This window comes from Lynx canadensis, chromosome D2, assembly GCF_007474595.2.
Source record: "Lynx canadensis isolate LIC74 chromosome D2, mLynCan4.pri.v2, whole genome shotgun sequence".
In the NCBI taxonomy this organism is placed as follows: domain Eukaryota; kingdom Metazoa; phylum Chordata; class Mammalia; order Carnivora; family Felidae; genus Lynx; species Lynx canadensis.
In genome coordinates, this window is record NC_044313.2 from 14,531,957 (window position 1) to 14,558,204 (window position 26,248).

General features: G+C 36.9%; 2 protein-coding genes across 2 annotated transcripts in view; both read right to left on the minus strand.

The window, feature by feature from the left end:
- The window catches only part of CCDC172 (coiled-coil domain containing 172), a 59,896-nt gene that overhangs the window by 23,204 nt on the left and 10,444 nt on the right, over positions 1-26,248 (minus strand). Inside the window, exons 3-4 of the mRNA XM_030334621.1 lie at positions 12,327-12,443; positions 10,994-11,159 (exon numbers count right to left, since the gene is read on the minus strand). Of these exons, the coding sequence (XP_030190481.1) occupies positions 10,994-11,159; positions 12,327-12,443 (283 nt within the window). The remainder of the gene's footprint in view (positions 1-10,993; positions 11,160-12,326; positions 12,444-26,248) is intronic.
- On the minus strand, positions 1,190-3,471 carry LOC115527172 (heat shock cognate 71 kDa protein). Its single transcript, XM_030334620.1, has one exon. It carries the CDS (start codon positions 3,387-3,389, stop codon positions 1,449-1,451), a length of 1,941 nt encoding a protein of 646 aa, XP_030190480.1. The 5' UTR covers positions 3,390-3,471; the 3' UTR covers positions 1,190-1,448.

Genomic DNA, 26,248 nt, shown 5'->3' on the forward strand with positions numbered 1-26,248 from the left:
AATTGTGATGCGTCCAGCTTTGGTTTTCTTTTTCAACAATACTCTGACTATTCAGGTCTTTTCTGGTTCCATACAAATTTTAGAATTGTTTGTTCTAGTTCTGTGAAGAGTTCTGGTGTTATTTTGATAGGGATTGCACTGAATGTATAGATTACTTTGGATAGTATAGACATTTTGTTCTTCCAATCCATGAGTATCTAATGTTTTTCTACTTTGTGTCTTCTTCAATTTCTTTCATAAGCTTTCTATAGTTTTCAGCGTACAAATCTTTTACCTCTTTGATTAGGTTTATTCCTAGTTATCTTATGGTTTTAGTGCAATTGTAAATGGGATCGATTCCTTAATTTCTGTTTCTGCTGCTTCATTATTGGTGTATAGAAACGCAACCAATTTCTGTACATTAATTTTGTATCCTGAGACTTTGGTGAATTCATGTATCAGTTCTAGCAGTTTTTTGGTGGAGTCTTTTGGGTTTCCCATGTAGAGTATCATGTCATCTGCAAAAAGTGAAAGTTTGACTTCTTCTTTGCCAATTTGTATGTCTTTTATTTCTTTTTGTGGTCTGACTGCTGAGGCTAGGACTGCCAGTACTATGTTGAAAAAGACTGGTGAGAGTGGACATCCTTGTTGTGTTCCTGACCTTAGGGGGAAAGCTCTCAGTCTTCTCCACTGAGGATGATATTAGCTGTGGGTCTTTCATATATGGCCTTTATGATGTGGATACATGTTTCTTCTATCCTTTCTTGAAGTTTTTTTTATCAAGAAAGGATGCTGTATTTTGTCAAATGTTTTTTCTGCATCTATTGAGAGGGTTCCTATGGTTCTTATCCTTTCTTATTAACGTAGTACATCATGTTGATTGATTTGTGAATATTGAATGAGCTCTGCAGCCCAGGAATGAATCCCACTTGATCATGGTGAATAATTCTTTTAATGCACTGTGGAATTTGATTTGCTGGTATCTTGTTGAGAATTTTTTCATACAGATTCATCAGGGATATTGGCCTGTAATTCTCCTTTTAGTGGAGTCTTTATCTAGTTTTGGAATCGAGGAAAAGCTGGCTTTATAGAATCAGTTTGGAAACTTTCTTTCCATTTCTTTTTTCTTTTCTTTTCTTTCTTTCTTTCTTTTTTTTTTTCTTTTTTTTTCTTTTTTTTGGAACAGTTTGAGAAGAATAGGTATTAACTCTTTTTTTTTTTTTTTTTTTTTTTTTGCCAATTTTAAATACAGTTTTATTTAAGACATTGCATTTTCCACTTAACAATACAGTGCTTATAAAGTGCAATGTTGTATTTCCTTTCCTTGTGCACATATTCCATATTCAAGTATCAAGAATGCCCAGTTTATTAACTATAGCAGCTCAACTTCACTGCCATGGAATTTGCTACAAATTTGGGTCCTTCAAATGTTTTGTGTGGAACAATGCTAGACCTATTCTCAGGTTGGCTTAATCAACCTCTTCAATGGTGGGCCCAGAGGAGGCACCACCAGAGGGGGGAGCTCCACCACCAGGGAAGCCTCCAGGCATTCCTCCAGGCATGCCTCCTGCACTCTGGTACAGCTTCGTAATGATGGGATTGCAGACCTTCTCCAGCTCTTTCTGCTGATGTTCGAATTCTTCTTTCTCTGCAGTCTGGTTCTTATCCAGCCAGTTGATGATCTCATTACACTTGTCCAGAATCTTCTGTTTGTCCTCATCGTTGATTTTACCCTGAAGCTTTTCATCTTCAACAGTTGCTTTCATGTTGAACGCATAAGATTCAAGGGAATTCTTGGAGGACACCTTGTCTCGCTGCTTCTCATCTTCAGCTTTGTACTTCTCAGCTTCCTGGACCATGCGCTCAATGTCTTCCTTGCTCAAGCGACCTTTGTCGTTTGTGATGGTGATCTTATTCTCTTTTCCTGTGCTCTTATCCACAGCAGAGACATTGAGAATGCCATTAGCATCAATATCAAAGGTGACCTCAATCTGAGGAACGCCACGGGGGGCAGGAGGTATGCCTGTGAGTTCAAACTTGCCCAGTAGGTTGTTATCCTTGGTCATGGCACGCTCACCTTCATAAACCTGAATGAGTACACCAGGCTGGTTGTCAGAGTAGGTAGTGAAGGTTTGGGTCTGTTTGGTAGGAATGGTAGTATTGCGCTTAATGAGAACAGTCATGACTCCACCAGCAGTTTCAATGCCGAGAGAAAGGGGAGTGACATCCAACAGCAGCAAATCTTGAACGTTTTCAGATTTGTCTCCAGAAAGGATGGCTGCCTGCACAGCTGCACCGTAAGCGACAGCCTCATCAGGGTTGATGCTCTTATTCAGCTCCTTCCCATTGAAAAAGTCTTGTAGAAGTTTCTGAATCTTGGGGATACGCGTAGAGCCACCCACCAAGACAATATCGTGGATCTGAGACTTGTCTAGCTTGGCATCCCGAAGGGCTTTCTCTACAGGGTCCAGCGTGCCACGGAACAGGTCAGCGTTTAATTCTTCAAACCGGGCACGAGTAATAGAGGTATAGAAGTCGATTCCTTCATATAGAGAATCAATCTCAATACTGGCCTGGGTGCTGGAAGAAAGCGTACGCTTGGCGCGCTCGCAAGCGGTACGGAGGCGACGGACCGCCCTCTTGTTCTCGCTGATGTCCTTCTTGTGTTTGCGCTTGAACTCCGCAATAAAATGGTTTACCATCCGGTTGTCAAAGTCTTCTCCACCTAAGTGGGTGTCTCCAGCAGTAGATTTGACCTCAAAGATCCCGTCTTCAATAGTGAGGATTGACACATCAAAAGTGCCACCTCCCAAGTCAAAGATCAGCACATTCCTCTCGGCTCCAACCTTTTTGTCTAAGCCGTAAGCGATAGCAGCAGCTGTTGGCTCATTGATGATTCTAAGTACATTAAGACCAGCAATAGTTCCAGCATCTTTGGTAGCCTGACGCTGAGAATCGTTAAAATAGGCAGGTACTGTGACTACAGCATTAGTAACAGTCTTCCCAAGGTAAGCCTCTGCGATTTCCTTCATCTTTGTCAAAACCATGGAAGATACCTCCTCTGGATAGAAACTTTTGGTCTCTCCCTTGTATTCTACTTGGACCTTGGGCCTGCCAGCATCATTCACCACCATGAAGGGCCAATGCTTCATATCAGATTGGACAACAGCGTCGTCGAATCTACGTCCAATCAGGCGTTTGGCATCAAAAACTGTGTTGGTGGGGTTCATTGCAACTTGATTCTTTGCAGCATCACCGATCAATCGTTCGGTGTCAGTAAAGGCGACATAACTTGGAGTGGTTCGGTTTCCCTGATCATTGGCAATTATTTCCACTTTCCCGTGCTGGAAAACACCCACACAGGAGTAGGTGGTGCCAAGATCAATGCCAACTGCAGGTCCCTTAGACATAGTTGCTTCAGTATGGGCCCGGCCCCGCTTGCCAAAGAAACAGCTACCTGGAGAGCTAACGCCGCGTTGAATGAGGCCGGTATTAACTCTTCTTTAAATGTCCGGTAAAATTCCCCTGGGAAGCCATCTGGCCCATTACTCTTGTTTGTTGGGAGATCTTTGAATTTTGATTGAATTTCTTTGTTGGGTATGGGTCTGTTCAAATTTTCCATTTCTTCCTGTTTGTTTTAGTAGTTTGTATGTTTCTAGGAATGTGTCCATTTCTTCCAGATTGCCCAGTTTGTTTGCATATAATTTTTCACAGTATTCTCTTAAAATTGTGTTTCTGTGGTGTTGGTTGTGATCTCTCCTCTTTCAGTCATGATTTTATCTATTTAGGTCCTTGCTTTTTGATAAGTCTGGCTAGGGGTTTATCAATTTTGTTTATTTTTCAAAGAACCAGCTCATAGTTTCATGACCTGTCTTGCTAGTTGTTTTTGTTTGTTCCTATCATTTATTTCTGCTCTAATCTTTATTATTAAGATAAAGATGTGGTTGATTTCAAGTTTCATAGTGTTGTGATCTGAAAATATGCATAGTATGATCTCAATCTTTTTGTACCTGTTGAGGGCTGATTTGTGATCCAGTATGTGATCTATTTTGGAGAATGTTCCATGGGCACTCAAGAAGAATGTGTATTCTGCTGCTTTAGAATGAAATGGTTTGAATACCTGTTAAGTCAATCTGGTCTGGTGTGTCATTCAAAGTCATTGTTTTGCTTGGATGATTGGTCCATTGTTGTAAATGGGACATTAAAGTCTCCTACTATTATGGTATTATTATCAATGCCCTTATGTTTGTTGTTAACTGATTTATGTATTTGGGTTCTCTAAGTTGGAGGCATAAATACTTAAAATTGTGAGATCTTCTTGATGGATAGATACCTTAATTATATAATGCCCTTCTTCATCTCTTGTTACAGTCTTTGTTTTAATATATAGCTGACGGGTAGATGTTTTTCCATCCCTTCACTTTCCATCTGCACATGTCTTTAGGTCTAAAATGAATCTCTTGTAGGCAGCATATAGATGGATCTTATTTATTGTTTGTTTGTTTGTTTTTGTTTTTTTACATTCTGATATCCTATGTCTTTTCACTGCAGCATTTAGTCTATATTCAGAGTGATAATGAAAGATAAGAATTTAGTGCCATTGTGTTACCTGTAGAGTTGGTGTTTCTGGTGATGTTCTCTGGTCCTTTGAAGTATCTGTTGCTTTGGTCTTCTTTTTTTTCTCCACTCAAAGAGTCCCCCCCAAATTTCTTGTAGGGCTGGTTTAGTGGTCATGAACTCCTTTAGTTTTTGTTTGTTTGGGAAACTCTTTATCTCTCCTTCTATTCTGAATGGCAGCCTTGCTGAATTAATTTAGCACATTTAATGTTTCCTGCCACTCCCTTCTGGCCTGACAAGTTTCAGTGGTCTGCTAACTTTATGGGTCTACCCTTGTAGGTTAAGGACCTTTTGTCCTTAGCTGCTTTCAGACTTCTCTCTTTATCTTTGTATTTTGCAAGTTTCACTATGATATATCATGGTGTGGACTTGTTTTTGTTGGTTTTGGGGGTAGTTCTCTGTGCCTCTTGGACCTGAATACCTGTTTCCTCCCCCAGATTAGGAAAGTTCTCAGCTATAATTTGTTCAAATAAACCTTATGCCTCCTTTTACCACCATTCCTCTTTTGGGATTCCTATGATATGGATATTGTTTAATTTTATGGAATCACTAAGTTCTCTAAATCACCCCTCATGGTAATAGTTTCCTTTCCCTTTTCTTTTTAGCTCCATTATTTTCCACAGTTTTATCTTCTGTATCACTTATTCTCTGCTGTTTCTTCAACCCTCATTGTGACTGTATCCAGTTGGTTTTGCATCTCAGTTATAGCATTTCTGATTTCAGCTAATTTTTAGGTCTGTGATCTCTGCAGCAAGGGTTTCTCTGGTGTCTTCTGTGTTTTTTTTTTCTCAAGCCCAGCTAGTAGTTATGAGTATTGTTCTAGATTCTTGTTCAGATATATTGCTTATGTCTGTTCTGAGCAAGTCTCTGGCTGTAATTTCTTCTTGACCTTTCTTTTGGGGAGACTTCTTCTGTCTTGTCATTTGGCTAAGTTTCTGTCTTCTACATGTTTTAAATGCTTGTTATATTTCCTGAACCTGAGAGTAATGCTATATTCAAAAGGGCTCATACACTTCAGAACCTGGCACTTCAGGAAGTGTTTCTGATGTAAGCTGTGTGCACTCTGCTGTTGTGCTTTGCCTGCTTTTTCCCACTGGCCAGTACTCCACAGAGTTCTTCCTTACTTGCTGTGTGGGGTGTTTGGACCTTTAGGTGAGCTTTGATTTGGTCATTAAAATGTGCTTTAATTTGTTTGGAAAAAAAACAGAAAGAAAACACTGATCCCCAAAAAAGATAAAAGGAAAGGGAACAACAACAACAAAATGTAAAAACAACAACAACAATAACAACAACAACAACAACAAACTATAAGACTGATTCCAAAGAAAAAGAAGAGGGTGGGGGGGGGGGTAAGAAAAGAAGAAAAGAAAAAAAGAAAGAAAAAAAAGAAGCTTGATCCTAAAAAAAGAGAAGGAAATTTAAAAAAACAAACAAGACACATGAACCTGATTCCAAATGAAAAAAAAAGAAGAAAGAATAAAAGTAAGTCTGATCCTGTTTCCACCAGAACTGCAGATGCTGTTTTGAAGCATTCGATTTTCAGTATACTTGGTTCACACAGGGTGCTGGCTGCTCTGGTCTTCTGGAAGAGAAGAAGCCTGCTGCATTGGCTCAGCATCAGTCTTACCTCAGTGAATAAGTGGTTGCCAGGCATAGGGGGATAGGGTTTGGTGTAAGTGGGTCCCACCTCCACTGGGGGCCACTGTGTTGCACTCTGAAGTCCCATCTTGTTGATAATGGGGGCGGGGGGAATGGCACCACCTCAATCTCTCATCCCTTGGCTGGGGATGTCACACCCCCTACTGTTCAGGCAGCCCTCACAGAATTGTGAGGGCAGTTGACTCACCCTGCACCGCAACTCTCCTGCATCTTTTCTTTGGTGTGAGGCTGGGATTCAAAACTCAAGTCTTAAAGTCCCTGGCTCTTCAGACCCAGCCCCCTTCTCTAGAATAGAGTTTCTCCACACTCTGAAGTTCTTTGCCCCTGAAAATCAGGCCCACACCTGTGCAATCTGTGGAATCTATGGTATAGCACTGCTAAAAGCAGCAAAGGTTGTATTCCCTCTGGGTGCACCTCTGTCCCCTACTGTTAAAAGGCCTTTTGCTGGCACCTTCAGGGTCTTTTGTCCTTGGGGAGGCAATATACCCTCTTCCAAAAGTACTCCAGGAAGGGAAAGTTCTCTCTTAATGCACCCCAGAGATCTCTACACCATGCTTTGCAGTCTGGGGCCGGCTCCCTCCCCGCAGGAGCTTGCACCACCGCTCCACTCTGGAGAAAGGCACTTCCAAAGCCTCAGAGTTTGAGCTCTGAAGACTGTTTGCAAAAAGAACCCTGCAACACTCAGTACTTCTCACTCCCCAGTCTGTTGTCCACAGAGGTTTTCCTCTTTTGCAAACTGATGCCGCACTCTCTTAACCCCCCTTAGTCTCCCTTTTGTCTCTCCACGAAAAGGGTTCAGGAGTGCTGTTTTCCTCTCCCCCCAATTCACTTCTATGTACCTCGCAACTACCACACTGTCTCCCTCCAACCTTGGAGATCCTCCTGCCAGTCTGCAGATCGACTTCCTGGGTGTTCTAAGTGATCTGACCTCAACACAGCTGAATTTGAGGGACTAGGAAAGTCCAGGGTCCCCCTACTTCTCCACCATCTTAACTCCTCATTTATCAGTGACATTTTTATTTCAGATAATGTATTTTGACATTCTAAAATGTTCTTTTTTTACGCTTTCTATTTCTCCACTGAGATTACCTGTCTTTTCATCTATTGCAAGTGCATTTTCCTTTATTCATTGAGCATAGCTCAATAATAGCTGCTATAAAATATTTGATAATTCCAATATCTAGATCACTGTGAGTCTGGCATCTCATGGTTTTCTTCTGATACTAGGTCACATTTCACTGATTCTTCAGAGGTCGAGTGATTTTGGATTGCATCCTGAACATTGTGAATATCATATTGTGGAGACTTCTGATTTGTTTTGATAATAGCCATCCTAATAGGCGTGAGGTGGTATCTCATTATGGTTTTGATTTCCATTTCTCTAATGACTAGTCATGTTGAGCATCTTTTCATGTGCATATTGGCCATATCTTTGGAGAAATGTTTATTCAAGTCCTTTGCCCATTTTTTAATTGAGTTATTTTCCTAGTGTTGAGCTGTAGTTCTTCATATATTCTGGACACTAGGGGCACCTGGCAGACCCAGTTGATACAGCATGTGACTCTTGATCTCGGGGTCAGGAGTTTGAGCCCCACATTGGGTACAGAGACTACTTAAAATATTCTGGATATTAATCCCTTATCAAAGATAGGATTTGCAAATATTTTCTTCCATAAGGAAACACAACCCATTATTTCTGAGAGTTTTGTTTTTATTCTCTTGATAGTGTCTTCTGATATACAAAAGATCTTTATTTTAATGAAATACAACCTATGTATTTTTTTCTTTTGTTGCTGTATTTTTGGTATCCAAGAAATCATCTCCAATTCCAATATGACGAAGTGTTTCCTATATGATTTCTTCTAAAAGGTTTATTGTTTTACTTCATAAGCTTAAGACTTGGGTCCATTTTAGCTAATTTTTGTATATTGTGTAAGGGAAGGGCCTAACTTCATCTTTCGCATGTGGTATCTAGTTTTCCCTGTACCATTTCTTGAAAAGATTGTACTTTTCCATTGAATAGTCTTGGCACTCTTATTAAAAGTAATTTCACCACATACATGAGGGTTTATATTTGAGTTCTCTATTCTATCCCGTTTTTCTATATGTCTGTCCTTATTCTAGTACCACTGTTTTGATTACTGCAGCACTTTAGTAAGTTTTGAAATCAGAAAGTGTGAATCCTCCAACTTTATTCTTCACTTTTATTTTTCAAGACAGTTTTGGCTTTTTGGGATTCTTCAGGAATCTATATGAATTTTACAATGGGTTTTTCTATTCACGAAAATAATGCTGTTGGAATTTTGCTAGGGATTACATTGAATCTATAGATCAGTTTGGGTAATAATGTCATTTAACAATGTTAAGTTTTCCAATCCATGATATGGGATGTCTTTCCATTTACTTAGGACTTAATTCCTTTGAGCAAAGTTTTATATGGTTTTCAGCGCACAAGTCTTTCACCTCTTTGGTTAAATTTCACCTCCTAAGTATTTATTCTTTTGGATTTATTATAAATGGAATTTTAAAAAATTTTTCTTTTTGGATCATTTAGTGCTCATACATAGAAATGCAACTTACTTTTCTGTGTTGATTTTGCATACTTCAACTTTGCTGTATTTATTTATTAGCTCTAGCAGGTTTTTTTTTTGTGTGTGTGGTATCCCTAGTTGTTCTATATATACGAGCATATCGTCTGGGCACAGACAACATTTTACTTCTTGCTTTCCAATTTGGATGCCTTTCATTTCCTTTTCTTGCCTAGTTGATTCGGCTAAAATTTCTAATAGTATGTTGAATAGAACTGGCGATATCCATTACTTCTCACAGAAAGTTAGAGTATGTATCTATTTAACTTTATATTCTACACTTGTAGTTATTGAATAGTACACATCAATATCACCTAAGGGACTTATAAAAAAGTTATGTTCCCTATCCTCTCCCACAAAGATTCTGATTCAATAGGTCTGGGATGAGATTCAAACATTTAATATTTTTTAAAGCTTCCCAGATGTGTGCCTCTGTCCTATATTCTCTACCCAAAGTAATTCATCTCTGAGAACCTTATTTCCTTCATCTATAAAATGAGATTAAAAAATATAATCACCACATTTTCTGAGGGCTTAACTATGTGCCAGGCAGCATTCTATGTGCTTCAGTATTATTTCATTGAATTCTCACAACAATCTTTGTTAAGGTCATTACTACTAACCCCCATCTTTACAGATGGGGAGGCTGAGCCAAAGAAATGTTAAATATGTTGCCCCAAATCACACAATTATTAAATGGTGAAATTAAGATTTAAATTAAATCAACATGACATTAGCATTTATAATCTTTAGGATGATGATGATTGTTATATAGTATAAGCCCAATAAATAGTAATTAAAATAATAGTTGTCACATGCAAAGAAAATAATAAATTATTCATACTGATAGCTCCAAGTCAATAAAAAAGTTAAATGTGTTTATTATTCTCCACCTACTGAAGCCATCAAAGTAAGAGTACATTTTAGAAAGGCTTCCATTAAAAACTAATTTCCCATTGAATATCATTTATATTTTCATTCTCTATTTCCTCAATTCCCATTGACTCCAATCTATTACTACCAGTCTTCCTCTACTGTTCTACTCCACGATACTGCTCTTGACATCTGATCGTCAGATTAACATCCTATTTTGATTTCCGCTAATTTGAGGAAAACATTTTTTGCTTTTGGTTTCCAAAATATTACTCTCTGCTGGTTCTCCTCTTGCCGTCTTTGACTACTCTGTCTCATTCTTCTTTCTTTTCCTAAATGTTACGCTTTCCCAGTTTCTGGCTTTGGTCTTCACTCCTCATCTATGTTCTCTCTACATACTTTCTCTGAATGAGGTCACAAACTCCTCTGGATTCAGTCCCAAGCCTAATACTCTAGCTCTGATCTTTTACTAGCTTCACAACCAAATTTTCCCTTGCCACTTGGGCATCTCCCCCTGTATATTTCATAGATATCTCCAACTAAAAATGCCTGAAACAAAACTCAATCTTTTTGTCCAGAAAAGGCTATAGTTCCAACAGGCTTCTTTCTCTACCTCTGCTCTTCCTCCTGGTACCATATTCTACCCAATCTCTGAAGTTTGAAAACTATGATTCATCCCTGACTTCCTCTATTTCTATTCACATTTATCAGTGATAAAGTCCTGTCATTATTCCTACACATCTCTTTAATTCACACTCTCTTCTCCTTGGCAATGACTTTAGCTCAGAATCTTATCACAGATTGCAATAACCATATAATGTTCCTGAAATGAAATTCTCCCCACTCCACTGTGTAACCTTGTTTCCTAGTTTAAATTGTACTGATGGTAAATGAGGATCACTGCACCAGTCCTATACCTATTATAGCGTCTATCACATTGTACTATAAATATCTGCTTCCATATTTGATTGTTCCACTTTTTAGTTTTATATCCTGATGACCCAGAACAGTGCCTATCACGCAACAGAGAGTAAATAGATATTTGCTTCTTGAATGAATGACTAAATGCTCTTGTCACACTTACTTCTAAAGAACGTGGGACTGCGCAATAAAAGGTACACTTTCATTAGGAGAATTAAGAAAAAGGTAAAGGAACAGCTATGAAATAACCCAAATTGCTTGTGAAAAAGTTAAATTTCTAGAAAATCCACTGATTCAAAATCACTTAGTTTCGTTAGTGGCAAATAGATAAATGAGGTGGTACTTTGTACTCATACCTCTTTTCAAAATGTTTGCCTGGTTTTCTAAGTCAGATATTTCAATCTGGACATTTTCTTTTATCAACAGCTCTCTTTTCTTTGTTACTTCATACTCATTATTGAAGTCTGTAATTTCCTTAATAAATTTTTCCTCCTCTTCTATCACTTTTTTCTTTGTAGCCTCCTAAAAAACAGAAACAAAAGACCAAATATAGATGTTAATTTGTAACAATATTTTCTTTAGTGATTTACAGTGCAGTCATTTGGAATTATTAACAACAAAAATATATAATTGTATATCCTGGTATTATTACAAAGTGCTTTACTCCTCTAGCAATATTAATAACAGAGCTGAAGCTATTACATAATGACAACCAACTATTCCCATGTGGAAGTTTTATCCTTAATGTTTTGGGAGTATTACTGATGTAGAAATTCTACTATTTATCTTTGTATCTGTGTTTGTGTATTAAGCTTAGAGCCGTATGTGCCATTCTGTCACTGCAATGTGAAATTGGGTAAAATAACTAAATGTCCAAATTTGAAAATAAAAATCTATACTCAAAGGAATAACCGCTAAAGAAAAAAGACAAATAAACAGACAAGGAAATCCAAAGAACCCTTTTAAAATATAGGTAAAGAAGGTAAAATTCTATATTTATTTCCAATTCAGTTCTATGAAATAGCTTACATTCTATGAAACATCAACATGAAAAAGAAGTAAGAATTTCCAAGAACTCTGGGCAATGCTCGAACCTAAATATTATTGTATTTTTCTATTTTTTCAAAGAAATGTCCACTGATTGTGAACTGCATTGAGAAACTGGCCATATCATATGTAACCACCAAGTCTGTTGATTCTGAAATCAGATAAATATTTTTAGTATTTCTAAATATATTTTCTTTTGAAATGTCAATTAACTATAAGTCACATTCCTAAACTGGCCCTGTCATTTAAAACTACTGAGTCTATTGGTTCTGTCTTAAGGTAAAAAGATAAAAACTATCTTTTCACCAACATCCGTAATATGACTAAAGTGTGAACCTCTCTGTCTTTCAAAAGCATTAAAACCAAGGTCTCAAAGCCTGAGCAATTCAAATCAGTTTGACCGTTTTTTAAATGCTTATTATAATTGCAAATAATATCTATATTGCATCCCTGCCAATAGAACTCTTTCAAACTGTATTACTCTACCAACTGGTTTTAAATAGCACTTAATACTTTCCATATCTGAACAGGACTATCTGCCAATATGCGTACAGATAATTTTCTAAAAGTACACCTAAGTATATTTAAATACTTTTCAATACAGTTAGTGAAATAGACATTTCTTAGCGGCTGAAGGCTTACAAAGGTTTGGAGAAGCATATTCCTCTGGTTTATAATTTCACTACACTGTCTTTCTAAGGCATTTTCATGAATCTTCCAAAGCTGTAAGAGGAAAGTTTTTTCAGAGAATTGCTGAACCTTTAAAATGAAAAAACAGAAATGAGAATGAAACAATTAGTCAGACATTTTAGGTGCCTTAGTTAATAGAACAGATCTGTGTAGTGTAAGATATTTTCTGTATTAAACTTAAATACAAAATAAAATTCACATTAAACATCGTATTTTATAGGTACTGTCACATATTTTTTATAAGTGTTCTATAATTACAAGTTTTATAATCTTTCCTCCCAATTAGACTATAGGCCCCTCAAGGGCAGAGAACGTGTTTTCTTTTTTCTTTCCAATACCTAGCACATTTCTTAGCTTAGGTACCAAAGTTTTTTGACTACACACACTGAAATCTGTTGCAAGACAGCTTGTGTTAAAGAACAAGTTTCTATTCTCATCATTTATAAGGAAGATATGGACGAATTAAACATGTATACAGTATGACTAATAAAATGAGATAAAATCTACAAACCACAGGCAAAAACCTAGTCCCATGACTACAGTTATACTAAAAAAACACAAATCTGCTAAAGCCTTCAAATGCTTTTGTGAAATCATTTTTTTATTTTAGTACCTCATTTGGTTCTAGTTAGCAAAAGACATAGTAACATTAATATTAGATATGTAACTATTATTTCATTTGAGCCATAAAGAATAGCATCTCCTGAGACCATGAATATTGAAGTGAAAGTCAGGAAGTTTTAATATATAAAAGCTAAAAATGATGCCAGACTGGAAATAATCTTTCCTCTATATTCAGTACTGGCCTTCATAAGAAAGCATCACTTTTAGTTTGGGGCTGTTCCCATCTCCACAGTGAAAAGAAAAAGGAAATAAATTCAATTTAAATTGCAGAAAGCAAGATTTACGGTAGCCATAAGAATTTCCTGAAGGTGAGAGACAGGGTGTGAAATCTCTGTCCCAGAAGATATTGAATAGTAAAGAGCTTAGGAATAGTCTAGTCCAGAGGCAAAGGGTTGGCCTGAAAGATATTTTGAAATGATATGGCTAAAATGTCCTGGAAATATTGGCACTAAAAAAGTAGCAGAAAAAAAGTAACAGGAATAAAACAGAAAATATGATGTCGCATATATGTAATATCATGCCACGTCTGCTCACACCTTCAGTACTTGGTACCGTTCTCATCAGCTCTATCTTAAGAAAGACATCAACCAAAAATGATGAAAGAGATGTAATTTTCATGACCAAAGAAACTCAGAAAAAATTGTTTTAAAACTGGGGGCAGGAAGAATGGGGCAGTTAGTTATTTTACTGTCTAGAAAGACAGAAATTAGAAAACATAAGGCCAGATCTATAAAATCATCTAGAAATTGGTCATAATAGCAAGCAAGAATACGATCATGAATTCTATTACGTTTATTTAGAATAAGAAAATACTTCAGAGCCACTTACTATTTATTAGTAAATGAGAATAAAATGAGTTCCAGAAAAGTGAAATTCTTTAATAAAGGTAATATATTAATTATGGGCAAACTCAGGATTGAAAACCTGACTTCCTTTCTTCTAAATTATGACTAGAACTATTTCAAAGTAATAGAGGTACTTCTGGAACTAAAAGGGACTTCAGTCTCTGACAATAGCAGAAGTTCAAAGTATGGAAGTTTGAGAAAGAGAAAAATTATCAGACCCTAATGAAAGAAGATTGCTTGCAGTCTACACCTACCTCCCAGAGCTGCTATTCTGGACAGTAACCATGAATGCCTGAAAAACTGCTAGGACCAAATACTGGGATGGATAAATTTTGGCTTAAGCCAATAAGGTGTGTCAGGTATTATGCCCTTCAGAATCAAAATTCCTGAATTCGGGTTGTTTCTGCCACTGATCTGTTGTGAAAGACTTAGGGTAAAACCCAAAGGTGAAGAAAATATTACCTACAAGGTTAAAAAGTTTTTTAAATATGACATAACCAAATTTATTATTCAAGTTCAGAAAAGCCTTATGTTGAGAACTAAGAAATTAATATATTAAAGTGAGCTATTAGATAAGTTGGCATTTAATTGGAATATTTTACCACAATCTGAAAAATGAAACCTATGTACCCCAAATGAAAAGTAAACAGCTATTCAAAAGCTTTGTAAGAAAGATGTATCTATACATTTCCTCTTCCCCTAAACTCCTATGGGAATTATCATTTTGAGGTCTTTTCAGCTTCTTTGATATATTTTTTTAAATTATTGGCCTGCTTCTTCTCATCATTCCCCTTTTCTGTCTTACACTCTGTCTTTATCTTTTACTTCCACATTTTCCTCCTTAAATTAACCTTAAAAAGTCCTAGAATCAATAACTACAGAAAAATTACAGTAACACTAATTTTTAAATTTACTAGGGTCTGTGATTAAAACATTTAGTACAAAAAGGAATTGGCAGGTAGAGGAAAGAGCCTAATAGAAAAAGAGGCAAAGAGTCTGAGAAAGCTCAAGTCGGTAAGGTTAAAGAGGAGATGCCCACAATATGCTGATTCAAATGGTGAAGACAGCAATAAGTTAAGGTTGCAGAAGCTACACAGGTTTATTAATAATAGAGTTCTTCATATTTTAACAAAACCAAAAGGACAAAGACTTTTGGATCTTCCCAGTTCCTCTTGGCCAAGTATGTTGTTACTCTTAAAAGCTGAAATAGCTTTTCAAGGCCACCTATTTGCAGAATGCGTTTCTCATTATTCCTTTTGTTCTTTCTGTTATCATAACCAATCTCTTAAACTATTTTTCACATTCTTGTGTTTGAAAGCCAGACTTACTGAGGTGTAAAATTTAGGTAAATAAATCCAAATATAACCCCACACATATTGCTATGATCACAAGGTCATTTCACAGAATAAACCATCGTCAGAAACATCTCTTTCATTATAAAAGTGATGGGTGGAGATCAAAACTTGAAAGATGCTGGAAGAAATGTGAAACTGTGACTTAAAAATAATTTTAACTAAGGTATAATTGACATATTATATTCGTTTTGAATGTACGACAAAATGATTTGATATTTATATACATTGCCAAATGATCATCAGAGAAAGCCTAGTTACCATTTGTCACCAAAGTTGTAAAATCTTATTTTTTTTCTTATGAGGAGAACTTTTTAAGATTTATTCTCTTAGCAACTGTCAAATATGCAATACAATATCACTGAGTATAGTCACCACGCTGTACATTATGACCCGATGACTATTTATTTTATAACTGGAAGTTTGTACCTCTTGACCTTCTTCACCCATTTTGCCCACCCCGCAAACTCCTCCCAGCTGGTAACTACCAATCTATTCTCTGTATCTCTTAGTTTGGTTTTGCTTTGTTTGTTAGTTTGTTTTGTGTTTAGCATATAAGTGAAAGCATATGGTATTTGTCTTTCTTTGTCTGATTTATTTCACTTAGCATAATACTCTTCAAGGTCCATCCATGTTGTTGCAAATGGAAACATTTCATTCTTTCCAATGGCTGAATAGTATTCCATTATAGATATATATTCACACACACACACACACACACACACACACACACACACACAGAGTAAAACCTTGGACTGAGAGTAACTTGTTCTGCAAGTGTTCTGCAAGATGAGCAAACATTTCTAATAAATTTTAACTTGATAAATGAGCCATGTCTTGCAGTATGAGTAATACGTGATGCCAAACGTCACATGATCACAATGGAACCAATGGTTCTTCTCTCTCTCTCTTGCTGCAGAGGAGGAGGAGAAAAAGGCAGAGGAGTATCCTCACTTCAGATGAGATTAGGGATATGTGTAAAATGCGGGAAAGTGCAAAATCTTGTAGAAAAGCACCACCTGAATAAGGCTGTAGCAGTGTGAGCAATGAATCTGTTTCAGGACAATGCAATGTCACATTTCTATGAAATCCTCAAAAGGAGTCAAAAGCAAGTGTCATTGGATAGGCTCCTTGTTAAAGTTGCACAAAAAGAAAAAGATTCCATTGAGCCAACAGATAGCAGTGATTTCATTAGTGATAGTGAAAGTCACCCTACACAACAACCCTCCTCTCTCTTGTCTCCCTCACACCAGCCACGAAGGTTTTCAAAGGTAAGTGCAGATTTATGTTTATTTTTCTTTATGTCTTTTATTTTCTTTATTATTTTATATTATATTACAGTAATGTAATCATTCTTATATGAATACTGTTGGGTTGTGGAACAAATCATCTGAATTTCCATTAATTCTTATGGGGACATTCACTTTGATATACAAATGCTTTGGATTACAAGTTATGTTTCTGGAATGAAATACGTAGGTATATATATATATATATATATACACACGTATATATGCGTATATATGTATATATACGCATATATATATACACATATATGTGTATATATATATATGCGTATATATATATATATATACACACATACACACACACACACACACACACACACACACACACCACATCTTCTTTATCCATTCATCCATTGATGGACACTAAGGTTGTTTCCCTATCTTGGCTATTGTAAATAGTGCTGCAATGAACACAGGGGTGCCCCTATCTTTTTGAATTAGTGTTCCCATTTTCTTTGGGTAAATGCCCAGAAGTAGAATTGCTGGATCATATGGTAGTTCTATTTTTAATTTTTTGAGGAACCACCATACTGTTTTCCATATAGTTGCACCAGTTTACATTCCTACCAACAGTGCATGAGGGTTCCCTTTTCACCACATCCTTGTCAACACTTGTTATTTCTTGTCTTTTTTATTATAACCATTCTAACAGGTATGGGTTGATATCTCGTTGTGGTATTTGATATGCATTTCCCTGATAATTAGTAATGTTGAGCATATTTTCATATGCCTGTTGGCCATCTGTATGTCTTCTTTGGAAAAATATTCAGATCCTCTGTCCATTTAAAAAAAAAAACTTTTTTTAACATTTATTTTTGAGAGACAGAGACAGAGCAGAGTGGGGGAGGGGCAGAGAGAGGGGGGTACACAAAATCTAAAGCAGGCTCCAGGCTCTGAGCTGTCAGCACAGAGCCGTACGCAGTGCTCAAACTCACGGACCACGAGATCATGATCTGAGCCGAAGTCAGACGCTTAACCGACTGAGCCACTCAGGAGCCCCTCCTCTGTCCATTTTTTAATCAGATTGTTGTGTGTGTGTGTGTGTGTGTGTGTGTGTGTGTGTGTGCATGTCTACCAGCTTTAGCAAAGCAGCAGGAGACTGCAGAGGTGGGCATGCCCACTGGCATCAGAAGGCCAGCTGGAGACTGCTGTGACTATGTGCACCCACCAGTGCTAGCAAGGTAGAGGGAGAGTGCAAAAGTGGCTCCCGCCAGCACTGGTGCTAGCAAGGCAGCAAAACGGCACAAGGTAGAGGAAGAGCGCAAAAATGGCACCCACCTCCGCCTCCATCTCTGGAGAGAGTCCCAACAGGCCCCTGTCCCTCTGGCAGATGCTTTATAATTAGCAAATAAATTTCTCCTTCGCATATCTATAGTCTAGGTTCTTTTCAAACTGCTGTTTTGTACTGGGTTCCGGGGCAAATGATTGTGTAGATGAGCCCTTTAAGAACAGAATCCCAGTTCCCTACAGCCCTTTGGATCTCTTGGATGTAAGCACCATTGGTTTTCAAAGCCAGACGTTTTGCAGATTCATCTCTCCTGTGCAGGTCCCGAGGGTTGGTGTGTCTGACGGGGACGTGCTCCTCAGGGAGAAGCTCGTATTTGTGAGCTTCCTCCTGATCAGGGGTTGCTGTGCCAGGGTGGGGTTTCTGGTGAGACTATGTCTCTGCCTCTCCCACCCTCCCGGTGTGGCCCTGTCTAGTATCCTTTGCTGTGGAGGCATTTTTCAGCTAGTTTTCAGGTCTTTTTCAGAGAGAATTTTTCCGTATGTGGCTGTGGATTTGGTGTGCATGTGGGAAGTGAGTTCAGATATTCCTATATGGCCATCTTGAACCACCTCCCAAAATAGTTTTGAACATGTCTTATGGGGGCAGGTTTGAATTGAAGCACCACCTCATACCCATGGTAGCTTGAACATCTTACGATAAACACTTAAGATGCTACTGACTCTATCTCCTGAGTTACCCAAGAATATCAAGAGGCCACAACAATAAAAAGGGTAGAAGGTTCCTAGCAGCAGTAATACAAATTTCTCTTTCTCATCTCTCTTCTTTGACTACAAACGAAGAGAAAAGATTTGCATGCCACCTTAAAGTTACATTCTAGAATCAAATAGCCAAGCTTTGTGAGAAAATATTGCTGTTTTGGAAATTTTTAATTTATAGCACTGCCAACACTCTGGTTAATTCTGCTTCCCTCAGCAATAAAGGTCTTTCTTTCTTTCCCTGTTTTATTCCTCTTGGGATATTTGATTTTTCAACAGAGCTTATAGTTTTCCCAGTGAGCTGACTTATCTGGTCAACTAGGTCAGTTTTCAGCATAGCCATGATTTGTGACTCTTCACTATTCTTGCTGCCTGGGTGCCTTAAGGTATTTTTCTACCAGAAGAACTTGAAAACTGGAAATGACTGAGAATTCTAAATTAATGTTTAGGTCCACGTAAGCAAAGTACAAAGCTACTCTGTTGTGATTGCTATTGCTTAAAATATTCTCAGCCTTTAGGAACTGACGTTTTGCTGATTAAACGCTCTGCCCAATAGTGTAATAGGCAACTCTACATAAGAAAACATAGTTAATGTACATTTCACATTTGTAACATCATAGCAATTGGGGGAAAGAATGTGTTATGACTATTAGGGCAAAGACATTTTAAATGTTAGAGTACATCAATGAATATTGTATCAACAGCAGATATTAAGGTTTTATAAAAAAAATCTATTTTTTATAAATGCATTTCTTAACCACGATGCAGTACTTAAAGAGAAACTCTCCATGACACAGTAATCCTAGTTTCAATGTTAGGAAATATTAGTTCTTACAATGGCTTATAAGGCTTTTCATGATCTGCGCTCCCTTATTCCCTTTCCAACCTTATCTTCTACCATTCTCCACTTCAGTCGCTCTCTCCAGCCACACTGGCCTCCTTGATATTCCTCTGACATACCAGGCACACTCATTCCTTACGGCCTTTGTATAGGCTCTTCTCTATGCCTGAAAATCTCTTTCCCCAGATTCCTCCTGGTTCGTTCCTTTACCTCAATCAAGCCTTTGCTCATCTCTCATCTTTTCACTGAAGGTTATTAGGATGCCAGAGAAAACCACTGCAATTTAAGTTTCTTCTGGAAGTTCTTATGAATGCAATGTGGCAAGAAGAAGGAATAAGAGATATAATTATCCAAAAAGCTGGCACAAAATTCTCTTTCATTTGTTTAGGCAAATGCCATTATTATATACCTAATAAGTCCAAGAAAATCTACTGAGAACTGTTGGAAATAACAAAAATTCAGGAAAGAGATTAGTAACAAATAAATACCAAAACTAAGTATCTTTTCTAATTACCAACAATAAACAGAAAAAAAAGCATGGAAACAATCTCATTTATAACAGCAAAAACCAAATAAAGAAAACACAAATAAGCTTTAAAAATATCTGAAAGCTATATGAAAAAAATTTCTACTGAGGAATATAAAAGATCTATAGCATTTAAAAAGCTACATATCAGTAAGAAAAAGACAAGGAAAGGATATGAATAGGTAAAACACATAGTAAATATGAGCAATCTATGAACAAAGTAATAAATATAATTAAACAGGAAATTCAAATTAAAACTATAAAAAGACATTTGTCTTATATTTGCCAAAAGAATAGATAATTTCAATTATATGAGTAGTGAAATTACCAGGAAAATAAACTGGAACAACTTTTCTGGAGGACAATTTGGAAATTATCAAAAGCCTTAAAAGTATATACCCAATTGGTGTAGTCGGTTAAGCGTCTGACTCTTGATCTCAGCTCAAGTCATAATCTCACGGTTCATGAGTTTGAGCCCCACATCGGGCTCTATGCTGATGGCACAAAGCCTGCTTGGGATTCTGTCTCTCCTCTCTGCCCCTCCCCAGCTTGTGTGCATGCTCTCTCTCTCTCTCAAAATAAATAAACTTAAAAAAAATTTAAAAAGTATATACCCACTGATAGAGCAATTTGATTTCTAGAATTTTATCCTAAAAAAATAAGTGCACAAAGATGTATGTCCAAAATTATCACCACAGTGATATTAATAATGGTAATTTATTAACAGTAATAATAAATGTTTGTCAGTAGGAAAGTAGTTAACTAAAATACGGTATAGCCATTGAATGGAATACTATGCAGTTACTAAAAACTGCTTATCTAGATATATATTTACTGACATATGCAGGATACATCAAATTGAAAAAAACCCAAATCATTTAAGAAAAAATATATGCACTTATATAATTCTGAAAGAAAACCTATGAAAATATTAACTATATATTGGAACTATGTGGTAGTTTTCAGTCTGCTTTTGGCTTATCTCTATTTGTGGAATCAATTGCAATTAACACATGTTACTTTTATGAAGAACTCAAACAATTAAAGCCAGTTTGATTCAGGAAAAACAAAATGTCTACTGCATGTTCACCAAATATCATGGCACGAGGTAGCCTACCTCCTGAGACTGTAACCCACTCTTCCAGTGGCAACATAAGCAAGGGCTCCTAATAAAGATGGAGAGGAACAGGATCTCATAATAAAGAGAAAAGACCATTGTAGAGTAATAATCAAATCCATTTTCCTACCGTGGCAGTCACGTATCTCCCATTCCTTCCTCTTTTCTGTCTTCTCTTAGGAGGAATTAATAGAATTTTAACCAGGACAAACTGGGCTGTAGTTAAAGCCATGGAACTAGACTGAAACAAAGAAGCTGAGGTAGGCAACCTTTCAACTTATCCTGAGATATTAATTCAGGCAATAACCACTCCTAAGGCCACATGGGTACCAATGGCTACATGAGAAATTCTCCCCAGAAATATCAAGATCACAGGCACAGCTGCAATAGCCAGTTTGCTCTTGACCTCTTCCATTCACCTTTTTTTGAACCCATCTGGTATTACAAAGTCCAACCTAAATCTAATCTTCTCAAAATAACCCCCATACTCCAAAATTATTCTTCCCCTTTTCCTCAAATAAAACTCCCATTTCCAAAGAACTGCTGATTCAGCTAGATATTAATCTGATTAGGGAAAGAGCAGTAATGCACAAATACTGATAGGCCAAGAACACCTTGTAACGATACTTCTTAATCTGAAAGGCTCATGGGGGAGATACTCTGAAATAAGGTGATTTCTATGCTATTTGACAATTCAGGAGGCAGTACCTTATCTTACCTATCGCTACATCTTCCTATTCTGTCAGGATATAAAACAATGGAATGCTGAAGGCAGTGATTTTTCATGTACTGCTTTTAATGGAAGAACTATAAAATGTCACAGGTTCTTTAAAACATACATTTCCTCCTCATAATAAGAAAATTTGGCACATAAGCAAGAAAAGTTCATACCTCAGTCAAGTATACTACAAGAAAGCGGGTTGGGGATATTCACATCAACTTGTCAACCATCAGCTTTGGCTTTAAGAAGACAGTTCATTCTTTAAGAATTCGAGAAAACAAGAATGGGATTAAGAACAATGCATACACTGTATCTGTTGGCAAACTGTAAATCTGAACAGTTCTCACATAATGACAGCATGAATCCCACCCAAAAAAAAAAAAAAATACTGTAATGGAGGATAAGAGAATTACCCAAAAGCTTACAGAGCAAGAGTACTGTAAATCTCTGTAATATAGTAGTACAGGGTACAAAAAGATACATTCTGTTAATCAAGTCTGTGATGTCCTCAAAAGGATACAAAGGTATGTTCCCTTAAAAAAAAACAAGAGCAAGTAAGTACATAAGAGAGTAATATACAAATACACGCTGAGATTAAAAGGAAGACAGTTAACGAAATAAAAAAGTAAGGACATAACAGGATTTAAATTTGCAGAGTATTCAATAACAGAAACAACACTGCAAAAAGATGGAATCAGTAATATAAAGTATAAAGAGTTCTCCAAGGCTGCTGAGAAGTAGCAAATAACAGAAGATCGTGGGTTCAGAGAACAGAGAACAAAGATCTAAGCTCATCGGGAATAGGGGTACTTGAAAAAGAAATCACAAGTAATAGTTGAGGTTCAAATGGGAGGCTCACCCATGGTTTACACAAAACAAACAGATGCATCTGTCAACAAATTTGGAGTTGTTAAGATAAAAAAAATCTGTACAACCAACCAGGGTAGAAAAATGAAAATGGTTACTTAAAAGGAATTGTGAAAGACCAGACTGATTTCAGCATTTCTCTTCTGCATTAAAAATTTCAAAAATCAGTAGTGCTACTTGTTTTGATGATTATCAGGTGTTGTATGTAAGTACTGAATCACTAAGATGTACACGTGAAACTAATATTACACTGTATGTTAACTAACTGGAATATAGATAAAAACTTTAAAAAATCAGTGGTGCTAGATCTACATAATTTTCTAAAAATAGGTGTGAGCCAAGAATTTTGTATGCAAACTAATACTCATTCAAGTGTGAAAACAACAGAAAGAAATTTAGGACCTTAGGGGCTTAGAAAATCCATGGGACACACATTTTTCCTGAAAATTACCTGAACAGTTATACAGATTGACCAAAAGGTAAGTAAGAAATAAGAATTCAAGAATGAGCAAGTTGAGGCATTAAGATATTGTAAAGTGAAAAATTCTGGTTAATATGGCAGTCTAAGCAAATGTGAGCAGGACCCACTTTCTACTCAAATATAGAGAAATGCTATATAAAATAGAACTACATTTAAAATAGACATTGTTTACATAGTCAACCCAGAATCAAGAATGGGAAATCGTCATGCCAGAAACAAAGAGGTGACTCAGGGTAAAATGGTGTGGTAGAATTTAAGCCCAATAGATATCTTTGAGACTGGGTTACAGGTATTAGGGACTAATGTTTCCAATGCCCACATAAGACCAAAAGTCAGGACCACAGGGAGCTGGAACTGGGATCACTGGATAAAGTCAGGAATTGAGAAGTGTCTTTGCCAGCTATGCAGGTGGAGTAACAAAGCCCCCTTCATTGTAGAGACACAGCAGATAAATGAGCTGCTGCCATTGAGCCATGAGTGGAAGGAGTCATCCCTGAGAAGCCCAACCCCAAGCTTGAACTCTTCATAAATATGAGATTCGTATATCTCCTATTCATGTAGTGCAGAAACCCTAAGTTCAGAAATTAACATCAAAACTGGTCCTGAACAGGTGAAATATGTAAGGCTATGAAACTGCTTCATAGGGAGACCTTCCTTATGAAGGGAATATTTGGTACTCCCAGGAAAGATAGGCTCTGCTAAAGGTAAGTTCACAATAGAAAACTTTGAAGCTCATAAGAAAATATATCATTACATAAGAAAGTCATGAGATGAGGGGCGCCTGGGTGGCGCAGTCGGTTAAGCGTCCGACTTCAGCCAGGTCACGATCTTGCGGTGCGTGAGTTCGAGCCCCGCGTCAGGCTCTGGGCTGATGGCTCAGAGCCTGGAGGCTGTTTCCGATTCTGTGTCTCCCTCTCTCTCTGCCCCTCCCCCGTTCATGCTCTGTCTCTCTCTGTCCCAAAAATAAATAAACGTTGAAAAAAAATTTTTTTTAAATAAAATAAAAAAAAAAGAAAGTCATGAGATGAAACAAACAGAATTCACAGGAGAGAACAGAATTCTATGAGAAAAGGTTTATTTTTTTTTTTTTTTAGAACAGAGAGTGCAAGAGCAGGGGAGAAGGGCAGAGAAAGAGAGAGAGAGAGAGAGAGAGGGAGAGGATCTTAAGCAGCCTCCACACTCAATGTGGGGCTCCATCCCATGACCCTGGGATCATAAACTGAGGTGAAATCAAGGATTGGATGCTCAACCAATTGAGCTACCTAGGCACCCCTATGAGAAAAACTTTAAATTAACTTACTCAATAATATTTATTTAACACTCACTACAATTCAGACACTGTTCTATACTGGGAATAACAGTAACAGACAAACTAGATGAATTTGTATTCTTTGTGGAGCTTACATCCCATTGTGGGAAAACAAATAATACACAGATCTATATAAAATATGTCAAGAGGCAGTAAGTGTTACAAAATAAAGGATAATGAATAGAGAGGGGGGGAATGGGGGGATGCTATTTTATATACTGGAGGTCAGGGTGGGTCCTCTACAGCAACCATTACCAAACTTTTTAGTTTCATGACTTTTCTTGTCTTTAAGACTTTATAGTCTTAAAAAATTATTGTAAACATTTTGGTTTTTTTTTTTTTTTTTTGCAAGCTAGACCTATCAATATTTTCTGCATCAAATATTAAAACTGAGGAATGTTAAGAAACATTTATTAAGAATAACAATAGTAAACCCATTGCATGTTTAAAAATATGTATTTATGAAAAGACAGTATTTCCGAAAAAATAGTAAGAAGAGTTGCGTTCACATTTTTTGCAAATCTCTTTAATGTCTGGCCTAAAGAAGACAACTGGATTCTCACATCTACCTGTTTATTCAATCTTTTGCAATATTTTTTTTTGTCGTTGTTGAAATAAATGAAGAAAATGTGGCCTCACACAGTATATTTTAATACCCTTTTCAAATGATTGTGGGTATGCTTTATACTGCACCCAAACTAAACTGCTGGTAGTCCGTAAAGGTTAGTTGCAATGTGGAATCTGAAACTATTCCAAAGACCTTTTCCTCTTCTGTTACAATAAAATTTATTGGTCTATCTTGTGCTTTGAGAGGATCTTTTATCCATGCATGGTTTCCTAACATTATGTGCTGGTCATTTGGAAAATACCGTTTCACTCAACTATTCAAATCCTCCAGATGTTGATACATTTCAAAATATGATACTAAGAAATAACATTCATTAATATCATCACCAAACTCATCAGAAAAATCTTTAAGTATTGGGAAACTGTCAAACTTATAGGGACAGGTAAGAGTCTTCCAAAATTCTAATTTTTGTTTGGAAGGTTGAATATTATCAATGGCAAAATATTACTAATACTACTACTACAACTACTTAACTATTCGTTGTTTGCCTTGAAATGTCAGGGTTACTTCATTTTTGAAAAAAATTTGCCAAGTACTCAAGTTCAAATAACTACAGCCTGTCAGTTATTCAAGTAAAAATGGTGTTCCAGAAAAAAAAGAGAGCTATTTCATACTGCAACTCATCACACACAGTATTGAAAACTCATATACAGAGTGGTCAACTTCAAAACAGTCATGGCATATAGTGAAACTGGTGGGTTTTATTTTTTACTGCGAGTTTATGACAGTGAAAAATACAATGACTGCTAGCACAGTTTGGTGTCACTGCCTTGATTTGTGCTAAGGCACCAACACTTTTACTCACTGCCTTTATATCAATGTGCATGCAAGCATGGTGAAAATGGCAAATAATGTCTTTGCGTTATTAAGAAAATAGTTTGACGTCACAAGACCTCCTGAAAGAGTCTTGGGGATGCCTTTGGCTACAGATCACATTTTGAAAATCAGAGCTCTAAAGTGGCAACTGCACCCTAAGGTTTTCATGGGACTGTCCTTTTCAAAAGTCTCACATTCCAGTGGAATGGTTGGCCACCCTCCAGAAAGAGACCTAAAAGAAGCGAGTGTACACAAAATACCGCTAGCTGAGGGAAGATGCATTTCGGGAAGAGGAGACACCAAGTGCAAAAGCCCTGAAGTCAAAGAACGGCAGAAAATTAGATTATCCTCAGGCAGGTAGGCTACTAGAAAATGCCCAGTACTCAAATACTCAAAGGACATCCAGTGACCTCATGCATTTTCATGTTTTAGATAATTACTCATGACAAATATGAAA

Excerpts from the sequence above, each read along its gene's own strand:
- LOC115527172 (XM_030334620.1), bottom strand. The coding sequence starts at position 3,389 with ATGTCTAAGGGACCTGCAGTTGGCATTGATCTTGGCACCACCTACTCC.